Below are 15,614 nucleotides of genomic sequence, written 5' to 3' on the forward strand. Positions count from 1 at the left end.
TTACACACACGTGAGCCGAGACTCGATACAAAACACAGGCTGCTGCGATTGCACCGAGAGCCTGATTCGTGTGGAGAAAAAACGGGACAGAGGAAACTGTCTCATTGACTTACACTGGTGCGAGTGCGATCAGATTTTTTATCAGATCGCACTCACACCAGAAAATCGCGAGTGGAAAAGAGCCCGCAGGCCTGTATTATTGTGATATTATAGTGTATAGAACAAACGATGAGATGATCACTGGTTCAAGTCCTCCAGAAGAAATAAAAAATAAATTTGAAAACAAAATTACTATAAAACCCCAAAAAATTACAAAAATATTAAAATTAAAATCACATCCTTTTCACCCTTAGAAAGAAATTAATTGAAAAAAAAAACATATTTGGAATCACCGCATGCACAAAATAACTATGCAAGAAATGATTACATAAATTAACCCGTATGATAAATGCCGTAAAGAGAAAAAAATGTAATCGCCAGGATTGCAGTTTTTTTTTTTTTGTCGATTGATGCAATTTGACCGAAAACTGTTATCAAACTGTGGTATGTTGCCCAAAATGGTATCAGTAAAAGCGTCAGCATGCTATGTAAAAAAAAAAAAAAAAAAAAAAAAGCCGCCATCTGGCTAAAATGACAAAAAGCATAAAAAACAAAACGCTACAGCCTTTGGAATAGAATGATGAAAAAGCAAAAGAAAATTGTCAGAGTCTGGAGGCACAAAATGCAAAAAAACAATGGTCCTTAAGATGTCAGATAAGATATCGCTCATATTACACGACGCATAACTACGGTAGGAATATACAAAATATTGGAACAGCAGAAGGAAAGTGAGAATCAGCACCATGACAACCAGCACTGCAGTGCACACGGTGAGCCTCCTCGTCATGTGATCTCTTGACTCCTCCCACAAATGTGTGACATCACCACAGGTCCTGTAAGCACAGAACAGCCCTATATCCAGTGCACGGCTCTGTGGGTGGTGGAGGTGAGTGCAGATTCACTGTAACCCTTTAAGGGGCAGCCGAATTCTTCAAGCCAAGGTTTTGGTTGTTTTTTTTAGTTTGGGGTTGTAATTTTGAATGGCGCCATTCTTAGCTCCATATAACACTAACTTTGAGGGGAGATTAGGAAAAACTAGCAATACTATACTTCCATTGTTCTTTCTTGGTTTAAAGGGAACCTGTCACCACTTTTTTGCCCTATAAGCTGCGGCCACCACCAGTGGGCTCTTATATACAGTATTCTAACATGCTGTATATAAGAGCCCAGGCCGCTGTGTAGAATGTAAAAAATCACTTTTCCCTACTGATTGGGCAGTTCGGCTTTCCGCACCGAACACTTCCGGGGTGGGTGGAATTGTCTTTCTTTTTTGTATGTGCTGATTTTACCCTCAATAAAGCCCCTTTCATACATCAGTTTTTTGCTACCAGTCACAATCCGTCAAATTTTAAATAAAAACGGATCCAGCGACTGAAGCCGCTGGATCCATTTTTTTCTTAATGACTTGTATTAGTGACAGATGGCCTCATGTTTCATCCGTTGTTCGACGGATCCGTCGAAAATTGTTTGTCCATCGGATAGAGACAACGGACAAAGTGACAAAGTTAACGTTTTTTGTCTACGTAGAAAAAACGGACAGCAACGGATCTGTCGCCGTCTGTTGTTTGATATAATGGAAGCCTATGGGCGCAGGATTCGTCGTAACCCGTCAAATGACGGAATTCGGTGACTGATTCCATTTTTTTTAATTGAGCATGCTCAGATGGAGTGTGTAAACACTGTTGGGCTGAAAAAACTGATGCGACGTATCCGTCGCATCAGCTTTTACACAATCTGTGAAAGATCCAACGGATTGTGACTGATGGCAAAAAACTGATGTGTGAAAGGGGCCTAAAGGCCCCGTTACACGCAACGACATCACTAACGAGATGTCATTGGGGTCACGGAATTCGTGATGCACATCCGGCCTCGTTAGCGATGTCGTTGCGCGTGAGACGTACGATGCAAAATGCTTACCAAATCGTTGGTTGTTGACACGTCGTCCATTTCCCAAATGTCATTGGTCATTTCCTGAGGCAGCACACATCGCTACGTGTGACACCCCAGGAACGACGAACAACACCGTACCTGCGTCCTCCACCAACAAGGTGGGCGTGACTTTAATGCGGCTGCTCTCCGCCCCTCCGCTTCTTTTGGACGCCTGCCGTGTGACGCCGTTATGACGCCGCACAAACCGCCCCCTTAGAAAAGAGGCAGTTTGCCCGCAACAGCGACGGCGCTAGGAAGGTAAGTATGTGTAACGGGTACTAGCGATATTGTGCGCCACGGGCAGCGATTTGCCTATGACGCACAAACGACGGGGGCGGGTGCTTTCACAAGTAACATTGCTAGCGATGTCGCTGCGTGTAAAGCCCCCTTTAGAGCCATTAAAATACTGCAAGTGGTTCACACTGTGCCAAGCACCGAGTGTACCTGAGCTTAGCACTGCTAACTTGAATGGTTTGCATATGTAAAGCACCCGGACTTGAACACTAATTTGCTTGTAAAGTTTGCATTCGGTACAAACACTTAACTGTATAGTTCTGGTTCGCTCATCTCTACCAGCAATGTGACAAGGCAGGTCACAAAGCCTCTTCTGTTTAGCCCTGAAGTCACTTTCTTGGTGCAATCCTACAAGAGCCGTGATGTGATGTGTCACTTAAATGGGTGCGAGTGACATTGCTCTCGCAGACAATCGCAGCCTGCTGCCATTTTTTCCTGAGTCCATTTAGGGCTGATCTGAGCTGCAGCTTTGTCTTACATATGGCCAAGTGCAATGCGAGATTTTCTGGCATTGAACTCATGCGAGTCATACGCAAGTGTGTGTGTCGCCAGGGGTTAAGGGGATACCCAGAACCGGGCCAAGGGGTCGCTTCTGGAAAGGGGATCACGGTGTCGTGACCCGGTCTGTGCTCCCTGGTTCCACAATAAAAAGGGGGGTTGTGTTCGTGACGCCACCCGTGGAATGTGATCAGAGATGACCACCGCTGCTGCAGAACCTCCGGGGTGATGGAAGGCAGCTTGAGATGGGACGGCTCCCCACGGGTAGAGCCTTTTCCCCGGGGCAGTGTGTTAGTCTATGGGGGGGGAAGTGCAGGACACGAGCACAATAAACAGGCAGACTCACGGTTTTGCAGTTTCTTTGTCCTTTACTGATGATGGTATTCAGCAGAGTACTGTCCACGGAGTCTGTGAGGGGTTCAGGGTTTCTCCCACCCAGCCGGGCCGTTTTGGCTTCCTTGCCTGCACTGTGTGTCTGTGGCCCTGCCGCTGTGTGAACTATGCAGCCGGCTGTGCTCTGCTCTGCTCCTAGGTACCGACCTGACAGGCAACTCGAGTCCTTACTTGTATGTTCCTGAACTCTGCGTTTGTTGCTTGTGTCTGTGGTACAGATAGAGAATGTGGAATCCTCACTTCTCTGGTGTTCACTGTGCAGTATGTAACCTGCAGTCTCGGATCCAGCATCCGTTCTGTGTGCTCCACTGGGATGAGCTAAGTAATGCTCTGCCTCCCAGGAATGTTCCTCTGTGTAGTCTGTCTCCTTTCCTCAGACCCTCAGCTAGGCCTGGAATTGGTCAGTGGATCCTGAGGTGAGCTCAAGCCAGCTTCCAACCTGCAGATCCTTTCTCCTCAGTGCTCTGCACTGAACTTCCAAACTGAAACTACTCCTGACCATTTCCTCCCTCCACCAGAATATACAGGGAAGCAGCTTGGTCTCCCCCTTCTGGCCAGGAGGTCTTGGTGTTGTGTGTGGGGAGTTAACCCTTTGTGTTGTTACTGTGGCAACCCTGGGGTGCCACATTCCCCCTTAGTGAAGAACAGTACTCCGGGACTGTGAAACAAACAAACAAGTTATCACAACAAGTGTATATATAAATACAGAGTCTCAAAAGGAAAAAATACAAAAACCTTAGAGCTCAAAAAGAGTCCAAAATGTTCAAAAATATATAAGTGTTCATACAGTATAGTCTCTGTAGGTACTGGGCTTTTGGTCTTAACGTTGCAATTAAATAAACATTTCAATCAACAAACACTTCTTAAAGGTGTCTCTACTCTGGTCGTAAGTGCAGTAGACCTCACGGCCCTCGGGCCACCAACAATGTGATCAAGTTGTAACTCTCCGTGCTGCCACCTTACACCACTCTTCTCTCACCTTTTCTGTACAATAAACTGTTACGGTTTTTCATATAAACATTATAACATATGTACATTTTATATGCAATTCCACATTAGTCTTTATATCTTGCTGGTATCTGACCCTGAGTACTACGCTGTGACCTGCGTACTGCTGGTGTACTGGGTGTACTTAGCATAATGGTGTGGGTGGAAGTGTACCTATTTGGTGTTTCTGGTACTTGTGAGGATGGTGTACTGACTGTAGGACTGGCAAGCTCACTGGGACCAGGAATCTGTTCTTCCTCTACGGTTTCAACTTCCAGTTCTTCATGTCTTGGGACTTCTTGTGGTACAAGTTCTGATGCTGGTTCCGCCACTTGAGGGAAGGCGATCATTGGGACTACTACTGCTCCATAGTAATTTGGCCATGTTTTTGGGAAATCTCCTAAGACTGTATGGAACACGTCTTCTTCCTTCTTGACAGGTTGTACCTGTATGGGTAAGGTGACTTCTGGTGTCTTCAGGGTTTCAGGACACGGTTTGAGTTGATCTCTTGACACGACAGCTGATGTCCTTCCTTCATCCTTACTGATGAGACACACTTTGGGATTATCCATACTGGATGGTAAGACTGTATATGGGGTGGTTTCCCACTGATTATCCAATTTGTTTGTGCGTCGTTTCCTCTTGAGAACTTGGTCACCAGGTTGCAATGGGGTTGCTAGAGCATGCTGGTTGAAGGTTCTCTCCTGTCTTCCCCTAGCTTGTTGGAGACTTTTCTCTACGCACTCTTGTACTTGGCGATACTGCTGCTGACGTAGGGTATCCCAATTGGATTCTTGAACTTCCGCATCTGGCTTCAGAATTCCCATATCTAAATCAATTGGCAGTTTACCGGGCCTTGCACGCATGAGGTAAGCGGGGGTGCAGTTTGTAGAACTCACCGGGACATGATTGTACAAGTCCACCAAGTCTGGCAATTTCTCTGGCCATTGATTTCTTTCTGACTCTGGTAAGGTCTTCAACAAGTCAATCACAATATGGTTCATCTTCTCACATAAGCCATTTGTTTGGGGATGGTATGCTGTTGTGCGGATCTTTTTACAGCCATACATGTTGCAGAATTCTTGGAAGATCTGTGATTCAAAAGCTGGACCTTGATCTGCAAGGACTTGTTCTGGGTAACCATGGGGTCTGCAAAAGTACGTCTGGAATGCTTTAGCTGCTGTTCTAGCTGTAAGGTCTTTCACGGGTACCACCACTAAGAAGCGTGAGTAATGGTCCACGATGGTTAAGGCATAGACATAGCCAGACCGGCTTGGTGACAACTTGACGTGGTCTAATGCAACTAGCTCGAGTGGTTGCTTGGTTACTATGGACTGGAGTGGAGCTCTCTGGTTCTGTTGATCCTTTCTTCTGAGGTTGCACGGTCCGCATTTTCTACACCAATCTTCAATTGATTTTCTCATGCCAACCCAGTAGAATCTTTCTCTTAAGAGCACTTCCAACTTTTTCCAACCAAAATGACCAGCACCGTTGTGGTAAGCTTCCAGAACCATCTTGACGTCTCTCTTGGGCACGATGATCTGCCAGACCAACTCATGTGTTTTTGGATTGGTGTGCCTTCTACAGAGCTTCCCTTGGTACAGGAACAATTTACCTCTCTCTTTCCAGAGATGTTGTGTCTCAGCTGGGGCATTCTGATTAGGGTATGCACCTTGTTGTGTAAGCAGTTCTTTCACTAGCTTCACAGCTGGATCGCTGTCTTGTGTGTCAGCCCATCCGTGGTGTGCTAATGGGTTGAGAGTTGCCTGCTGTTGTTTTTCGTAGACACTCGGTTGATACTGTCCCACCTTAGGACGGTGAAAGGCCGGCAGCTCAATTTCTTCCAGTCCCTCCGGTTCCTCTTCCACGTTCCCCGAGTGTGGCATCCGGGATAAGGCATCTGCATTCCCATTCTTGTGGCCTGCCCTGTACTTGATGACAAAGTTGTAGTTTGACAGTCGGGCTATCCATCGCTGTTCCAGCGCACCTAGTTTTGCTGAGTCCAGGTGGGTCAACGGATTGTTGTCAGTAAAGATGGTAAATTCTGCAGCTGCCAGGTAGTGTTTGAAACGCTCTGTTACAGCCCAAACTACTGCCAGTAGTTCTAACTTGAAGGAGCTGTAATTCTCTGGGTTTCTTTCTGTAGGCCGGAGCTTCCTGCTTGCAAAAGCAATAACTTTCTCCTTGCCTTCCTGCTTTTGAGACAATACTGCTCCCAGTCCTACGTTGCTGGCATCCGTGTACAAAATGAAGGGTTGATGGTAATCTGGATATGCCAGGATCTCTTCTCCTGTCAGTGCCCACTTCAACTTCTTAAAGGACTCTTCTCTCTCATCACTCCACTGGAAAGGAGGATTTCGGGCTGCAGACTTCTTTGACTGTCCTACCAGGATGTCTTGTAGGGGAGCTGCTAGCTTCGTGAACCCTTTTATAAATCTTCTATAGTAGCCCACCAGTCCCAGGAATTGCCTCACCTCTTTCACGCTGGTGGGTCTCGGCCAATCTCTTATCACGGTAACTTTTTCAGGATCTGGTGCTACCCCTTCTGAGCTCACGACATGTCCCAGGTACTGTACCCTTGGCTTTAGAAGGTGACACTTGGATGGCTTGATTTTCATGCCATAGCCGGATAAGGCTTCAAACACTTCTGCCAGGTCTTGTAGATGCTGTTCATAGGTCTTGGAGTAGACTATGACATCATCCAGGTACAGGAGGACAGTTTCAAAGTTCTTATCTCCTAGGCAGCACTCCATCAGTCGCTGGAAGGTTCCAGGTGCGTTGCAGAGTTCAAACGGCATACAATTGAACTCACAGAGGCCCATCGGCGTGGTGAATGCTGTCTTCTCCTTATCAGCCTCTGCCACAGGAACTTGCCAATACCCACTAGTCAGATCTAGGGTGGAAAAGTAAGTAGCGGATTTTAATGCAGCCAATGACTCTTCTATCCTAGGTAATGGGTATGCATCCTTGTGTGTAATGCGGTTGATCCGTCTGTAGTCTACGCACATCCTCATGGTCCCATCTTTTTTCTTAACTAGCACTAGTGGGGCTGCCCAGGGGCTACAACTGTCTCTTATTACCCCTGCTTCTTTCATTTCTTTGAGCATGTCTTTGGCGCATTGGTAGTGAGCCGGTGGTACTGGTCTATACCTCTCCTTTATGGGTGGATGGTGACCTGTGGGTATAGTGTGCTCTACCCCTTTGATCTGCCCAAAGTCTAATGGGTGTTTGCTGAATATTTGTTCATATTCTTTCACTACCCTGTATACTCCATGCTTTTGATGGGAGGGTGTAGAATCGGTACCTACATGTAGCTTTTGGCACCAATCCTCCAGCTTTCCCTCTGAGCCATTGTCCTCCGCCTGATTTGACGGCTTCAAGGGCTCAACGGTGGTGATGGCGTTGTTATCAACCGTATATAGCTTAGCCATGGTAGCATACTTAGGTAGGGTGACCTCATCTTCCCCACAATTTAGAAGGCGTATTGGCACTCTCCCCCTGTGTACCTCAACTATTCCTCTGGCCGTCAGTACAGTGGGCCTACTGTCTGAGTACACGGGTTCTACCAGGGCCTGATAGTCTCGCCCTCTGATGCCTATTGCAGCTCTACACCAGACCAGCATTTCAGTTTTGGGAGGAATTACAATAGGTATTGGGTCACTTACCCTTGCACTGCCAATTTCACCTCCTGACATTTCTACATGCTGCTTCAGCATCAAGGCTTTAATTTCCTTCTGCAGGAGTCTCTGTTGCCCAGGTTTGGCAGTCTTGACGATCTGCTGCAAGACAGTAATTACCTCTGCAAAACAATTTTCAATTACATTCATTCCTAGCAGCATAGTTGGTTCACGTTCTCGTCGGTCAACATCAACAATGATAATACCCTGATTCTGCAATTCTACTCTCCCAATCTTAATGGTCATTTCTCTGAAACCAATCTGTGGTACTAATTCACCATTGCTAGCCCATATATTCAATGCAACATTAGATGGACCACTGCTAACGTCTGAATCAGCCCAGTACCTCTTATAAAGGACATGCGGAATTGATGATATTTGGGAACCAGTGTCCAGCAAGGCATTGAGCGGAATGCCATCCAGCACGATGGGGATGACTGGACGTCCCCCCACATACTTGTCGTGCCAGGGTGAAGGACCTTGAGAGTTCATTCCTGAGGAGCGGCCCGCCTCCCCAGGGGATCCCCATTTAAAGCACATTCACGGGCAAAGTGACCTGGTTCCTTGCAACGGCGGCAAATGGGCTGTCCATCCGGCTGGTAGCGGTCGCTGGGTCGTCCTCTCGTCGCTTGGTATCTCCTAGGCCTCATCCATGGGACATCCTCCTTGCTGGTCGCCAGCTCAATCTTGGGTGCAGACTTGGATCCACGCAGCTCCTGGACGATTCTAGCCATGGAAGCAACAGTGTCTGTCAGGGCATCAAGCCTTTGATGTAGAGCCTCATTAGTGATCAGCTCCAGGTGGTTAGCAGCAGCCGCTGACATGGCCGATGTCACTGGAACTACTGGCTGCTGGGGTGCTGCTGTAAGGTGTTGAACAGAGTCTATATCCTGCGGCTCCTCCACCTGCTGGAGGCGGATGGCTCTATCCTTTAGCTGGGCAAATGTTAGTCCTGGATCCTGGATCACCATCATGCTCAGTTGTCCCCGGTGGGAAGGGGATGAGAGTCCATCCAGGAATTGGTCTATCAGCAGCTTATCTGCTCCAGGGGCTAAGGCAGGTTCTGCTAATTTAAGTGCTCTGAGCGCCTCCTGCAAGTTTAAGGCAAAGTCTCTTGCGCTCTCTCTAGGTTTTTGCTTGCATCCAAAGAACCTCATTTTAGCCCGGCTGCCAGCAGTGGATTCAAAAGCTGCTTTTAGTCCAGCTATTATATGCTCTACAGTGTCCTTTGCATCGTCCGGCCAGGATGTAGCCTCCCGCTGGGCATTGCCAGTTAATTGTCCCATAAGCATACCAACACGCTGAGCTTCTGTCAGGGGGTACATGCTGTAGTAGATTTTTAGCTTTCCGATAAAGTCATTAAGTGTGTTGGGCTCACCTGAGTACTGCGGCAGCCACACTGCACCCGGGGTGTACGGCATCAGGAACGGCATGATAGGTGCCGCTGCACCGCCGGGTACAACAGCATCTCCCTGCTGCGACATCTTTGCGCCCCCTTAGTTAATTTCACCAGTCTTCTTGACAGCAAGCCTGGGACACTTTTCTGCGTTTTCGTTCGGGTCGCAGCACCGAGCGCACCTCCTCTGCAAGCGGTGGGCGGAGTCTTAGTTTAGGAGCGATGTTTTCCCGCGCGTAGCAGGTAATGGCGTGATTAAATATGGCGCCTGGAAAATTTTACCAATGATGTTTTTGGATTTTTCCAGGTATCTTTGCAAAGTTTAAAGTCCGTTCTTTGTTGCAACAATTCACAGTTCAAGTCTTTTATGCTACGCAATAAGTCTTTACAGGCGCACGTCACCCGGGTTGCAGCCGGGTCCAGTCCGCATCCTGTTCGTGACGCCAAAGTTGTGTCGCCAGGGGTTAAGGGGATACCCAGAACCGGGCCAAGGGGTCGCTTCTGGAAAGGGGATCACGGTGTCGTGACCCGGTCTATGCTCCCTGGTTCCACAATAAAAAGGGGGGTTGTGTTCGTGACGCCACCCGTGGAATGTGATCAGAGATGACCACCGCTGCTGCAGAACCTCCGGGGTGATGGAAGGCAGCTTGAGATGGGACGGCTCCCCACGGGTAGAGCCTTTTCCCCGGGGCAGTGTGTTAGTCTATGGGGGGGGAAGTGCAGGACACGAGCACAATAAACAGGCAGACTCACGGTTTTGCAGTTTCTTTGTCCTTTACTGATGATGGTATTCAGCAGAGTACTGTCCACGGAGTCTGTGAGGGGTTCAGGGTTTCTCCCACCCAGCCGGGCCGTTTTGGCTTCCTTGCCTGCACTGTGTGTCTGTGGCCCTGCCGCTGTGTGAACTATGCAGCCGGCTGTGCTCTGCTCTGCTCCTAGGTACCGACCTGACAGGCAACTCGAGTCCTTACTTGTATGTTCCTGAACTCTGCGTTTGTTGCTTGTGTCTGTGGTACAGATAGAGAATGTGGAATCCTCACTTCTCTGGTGTTCACTGTGCAGTATGTAACCTGCAGTCTCGGATCCAGCATCCGTTCTGTGTGCTCCACTGGGATGAGCTAAGTAATGCTCTGCCTCCCAGGAATGTTCCTCTGTGTACGCTTTCTCCTTTCCTCAGACCCTCAGCTAGGCCTGGAATTGGTCAGTGGATCCTGAGGTGAGCTCAAGCCAGCTTCCAACCTGCAGATCCTTTCTCCTCAGTGCTCTGCACTGAACTTCCAAACTGAAACTACTGACCATTTCCTCCCTCCACCAGAATATACAGGGAAGCAGCTTGGTCTCCCCCTTCTGGCCAGGAGGTCTTGGTGTTGTGTGTGGGGAGTTAACCCTTTGTGTTGTTACTGTGGCAACCCTGGGGTGCCACATGTGACTCTGCCCTTAAAGTGACTTCTGGACCAAACAGAAGATACTGTATCGTCTCGTGAACAAGCGACACAGCAACTTAGGAAAGTTGGCAAGTAGGAGAGAAACAGATCCTCACCTGGATTTCTCCTGAGTTCTCTCTTTGAATTTCTGCCAATTTTGGACAGCGTATTTCGTGCAGTGACATTCTCTATCGCTATCACACCAGTTTTCTGGATTAGCTGAGCAGCGTTCATCCTCAACCATTAGCTGCACCAGATTCTTCAGTGGCTGAGCACCATCTTGTAGAATACACTGCACATTGCATCAGATATGTAAGATCTATAAGAAAACTCCTTAAAGAGGTTGTCAACTAGTACAATATTTTTTATTTCTTCTTTAGGTAGGTCATCGCTATAATATCAATATGGCTAGGTCATCAAGTAGGAGATCCAAGGGGGGTTGACACCGAACAACTGTTATGTATACGCTGAACACCACAGTCTATACACCATTTATAAGCCACTCCAAGATATTGCAAGCAGACCAGCTCATTATTCTCCATTTTTAAAGGGAACTAGTGATGAGTGAATTGTAGCTAATATTCGTAACGAATTCCAAAGAACTATTCCGGTCTTCATCACAAATAACAAACCAATGAGGAACCTGAGCATTTTTTTGGGAACTCTTCATGAAAAATACTCGTATTCCCCATTGACTTGCATTATGTTTGTTATTTGTGACGAATACTGCAATTGCACTTTGGGATTTGTTACGAATAATCCAAACCCGAATAGTTACTATTCGCTCATCACTGAAGGGAACCTGTCAGCTCCCCAAACCCAAAACTGCCACCAACACTTTATATAAACCTAATCCTGGATTATAGGAAGATATTTTAGGTGCCATAAACTTATTTCTCTTCGTGTTAAATCAAGCTTCAAACAAACCATGTAAATTAGCCTGGACTGACCCAACGGGGTATTGATTCTAGGGCTATGCCATACCTTAACAAGATTATAGCCCTTTAAATGTTTCTCCGTATCTTCAGTAATTGTATTTTTTTTACATGGGATTAGGTATCATTTCACAGCTTTTTTCCATTCAGATTCTGGAATTATTGGATCCTTTCTGCTGATATCTTCCATATCATTGAATTATCCCGATTGACTCGTCAAAGATGGACAGAGATAAGATGGCAGAGCGTATACTAAACCTTACCTTAGAGATCCTTCTCCAGCTTACTGGAGAGGTGAGAGATTCTGCTGATGTCACATTACATCACCTATGGTAATAACGGATATAACTGCAGAGTGATATTTATTACTGTCTCTCCATAAACAGGATTACATGGTTGTGAAGAAGACATCTAGTGATCGCTGTCAGGCCCCTGTGTCTGAAGGATGGGGAGGAATCCTCAGCTCAATCCCGGAGTCTCCACCTCACCCCCGGACACATGAGGACATTAATGACCAGAAGATCCTAGAACTCACCTACAGGATGATTGAGCTGCTGACTGGAGAGGTGACACTGCTGGGAATGCTGGGACATTATACAGTAACGCTATGAAGGGATCGGGGGATGACGGTATCATTGTATGTGTCAGGTTCCTATAAGGTGTCAGGATGTCACCGTCTATTTCTCCATGGAGGAGTGGGAGTATCTAGAAGGACACAAGGATCGGTACAAGGACGTCATGATGGAAAAGCACCAGCCCCGCACATCACCAGGTAATAGACAGGACTAAATACACACATCTATTAAAAAGGGTTGGCTGCTTTGTAGCATCTTAAAGGAGTTGTCCAGCTACTGAAAAAAATATAAAAAAGCTTTCAGAATGATATTTGTAGATAATATTCATCTCACAGAACCCGACTGCTCTCATTCGAAACCCTTCCTGGGTCCTTTGATGGTCTCTCTACTTGCACTTATAGTCCTGATCGACATGTTACCTCTTCAATTAATTACTGGAACAGGAGCAGCGGTCACCACTGCAGACGATGATGAGACATCTGTAATCTCCAATGTAACACACATCACCTGCGCTGGTGTCCTGGATGTAGTCTGTTTTCTCTCGCTCTCTTTATAAAACTAAAAGACGCCCTCTGGCTATGACGCTGGGAACATGCACTCAACCACTTTACTAAATCACGGTGAGGCCTGTTCTCAGGGGAACCTGTCTTGTTATACTGCTTTATGGTCTTGGCCACCGTGCTGCAGCTCAGTGTCAGGGTGGTGACAATCTTCTTATAGCCTCGGCCATCTTTATGTAGAGCAAAAGTTCTTTTATTCAGATCTTCAGAGAATTCTTTGCCATGAGGAGTCATGAATTTCCAGTGACCAGTATGAGAGTGTGTCTGAGCGATAACACCGAATGTAACACCCCTGCTCTCCATTCACACCTGAGATCTTGTAACACTAATGAGTCACATGACACTGGGGAGGGAAAATGGCAAATTTGGATTTCCATTTAAAGGTGTATTTGTCGCAGGCGGAGGAGGGGACGCCGCGCTCTCCCACTGCTCAGGTCCGGCTAGGTGGCTCGAGCTGTGGGCCGGATCCCGGGGACTCGAGCGGCGCTCCTCGCCCGTGAGTGAAAAGGGGGGATTGATTGTGGGGATTTGATATTGTCCGTGACGCCACCCATGGTTGTGGTGAGATTGGTGACACCACCGCTGCTCTGGACGGGGATCCCGGGAGCGATGACAGGGAGCAGCCTGGATGTTAGTTCTCCCCTCCGTGGGTAGGGGGGTAGGTTGTCCCGGGGCCCGGTGATGGGGTAGGGATGGATGGCAGGCGGGTTACGGGGCCTGGTGAGGTGCAGGGTCTGTTATACAAGATGGACACTGACTACTTTATATTGTAGCAAAGTCTTGTCTCATAAAAAGATATAATAAAATATTTTAAAAAATGTGAGAGGTGTACTTACGTTTGTGGTATATGGTGTGTGTGTTCTTGTGTGTGTGTGTGTGTGTGTATATATATATATATATATATATATATATATATATATATATATATATATATATATATATATGTGTATGTATGTATATATACAGTGCCTACAAGTAGTATTCAACCCCCTGCAGATTTAGCAGGTTTACACATTCGGAATTAACTTGGCATTGTGACATTTGGACTGTAGATCAGCCTGGAAGTGTGAAATGCAGCAAAAAAGAATGTTATTTCTTTTTTTTTTTTTTTAATTGTGAAAAGTTTATTCAGAGGGTCATTTATTATTCAACCCCTCAAACCACAAGAATTCTGTTTGGTTCCCCTAAAGTATTAAGAAGTATTTCAGGCACAAAGAACAATGAGCTTCACATGTTTGGATTAATTATCTCTTTTTCCAGCCTTTTCTGACTAATTAAGACCCTCCCCAAACTTGTGACCAGCACTCATACTTGGTCAACATGGGAAAGACAAAGGAGCATTCCAAGGCCATCAGAGACAAGATCGTGGAGGGTCACAAGGCTGGCAAGGGGTACAAAACCCTTTCCAAGGAGTTGGGCCTACCTGTCTCCACTGTTGGGAGCATCATCCGGAAGTGGAAGGCTTATGGAACTACTATTAGCGACAGCCTTTGAAAGTTTCCACCCGTGCCGAGGCCAGGCTTGTCCGAAGAGTCAAGGCTAACCAAAGGACAACAAGGAAGGAGCTCCGGGAAGATCTCATGGCAGTGGGGACATTGGTTTCAGTCAATACCATAAGTAACGTACTCCACCACAATGGTCTCCGTTCCAGACGAGCCCGTAAGGTACCTTTACTTTCAAAGCGTCATGTCAAGGCTCGTCTACAGTTTGTTCATGATCACTTGGAGGACTCTGAGACAGACTGGTTCAAGGTTCTCTGGTCTGATGAGACCAAGATCGAGATCTTTGGTGCCAACCACACACGTGACGTTTGGAGACTGGATGGCACTGCATACGACCCCAAGAATACCATCCCTACAGTCAAGCATGGTGGTGGCAGCATCATGCTGTGGGGCTGTTTCTCAGCCAAGGGGCCTGGCCATCTGGTCCGCATCCATAGGAAGATGGATAGCACGGCCTACCTGGAGATTTTGGCCAAGAACCTCCGCTCCTCCATCAAGGATCTTAAGATGGGTCGTCATTTCATCTTCCAACAAGACAACGACCCAAAGCACACAGCCAAGAAAACCAAGGCCTGGTTCAAGAGGGAAAAAATCAAGGTGTTGCAGTGGCCTAGTCAGTCTCCTGACCTTAACCCAATTGAAAACTTGTGGAAGGAGCTCAAGATTAAAGTCCACATGAGACACCCAAAGAACCTAGAAAACTTGGAGAAGATCTGCATGGAGCAGTGGGCCAAGATAACTCCAGAGACCTGTGCCGGCCTGATCAGGTCTTATAAAAGACGATTATTAGCTGTAATTGCAAACAAGGGTTATTCCACAAAATATTAAACCTAGGGGTTGAATAATAATTGACCCACACTTTTATGTTGAAAATGTATTAAAATTTAACTGAGCAACATAACTTGTTGGTTTGTAAGATTTATGCATCTGATAATAAATCCTGCTCTTGTTTGAAGTTTGCAGGCTCTAACTTATTTGCATCTTATCAAACCTGCTAAATCTGCAGGGGGTTGAATACTACTTGTAGGCACTGTATATATATATATATATTTGTCACTTGTGTCTATCCTACAGTAAGAACCAGTAAGAGGACGACGCCAGTGAAACATCCCGGAGCTCAGGACTGGTCACAGGATCATCAGGTCGGTGGGGAGGAGGATGTAGGGATCTGATGTGTAGGAGGCTGTGCAGGTCGTGTTCTGCCGTCCAGCATTATTGTATGATTTATACATGGCGGAGAAGGCAGCTGACCACAGACGTTACATGGTGTCTAGATCTCCTCATGCTTTTCTGGCTGTGGAATAGGTTGGGAAAAGGAACCAACAGGTTAGATTTATATAGTAAA

At 46.8% G+C, this 15,614-nt stretch overlaps 1 protein-coding gene across 1 annotated transcript in view; it reads left to right on the forward strand.

Annotated features, from left to right (window-relative positions):
* The first annotated feature begins 912 nt into the window (after positions 1 to 912).
* Positions 913 to 15,614, forward strand: part of LOC142312574 (uncharacterized) — a 103,260-nt gene continuing 88,558 nt past the window's right edge. The window contains exons 1-5 of the mRNA XM_075351565.1: positions 913 to 985; positions 11,783 to 11,926; positions 12,019 to 12,198; positions 12,281 to 12,404; positions 15,344 to 15,411. Of these exons, the coding sequence (XP_075207680.1) occupies positions 11,855 to 11,926; positions 12,019 to 12,198; positions 12,281 to 12,404; positions 15,344 to 15,411 (444 nt within the window). The 5' untranslated portion in view covers positions 913 to 985; positions 11,783 to 11,854. The remainder of the gene's footprint in view (positions 986 to 11,782; positions 11,927 to 12,018; positions 12,199 to 12,280; positions 12,405 to 15,343; positions 15,412 to 15,614) is intronic.

This window comes from Anomaloglossus baeobatrachus, chromosome 5, assembly GCF_048569485.1.
Source record: "Anomaloglossus baeobatrachus isolate aAnoBae1 chromosome 5, aAnoBae1.hap1, whole genome shotgun sequence".
Classification (NCBI taxonomy): Eukaryota; Metazoa; Chordata; class Amphibia; order Anura; family Aromobatidae; genus Anomaloglossus; species Anomaloglossus baeobatrachus.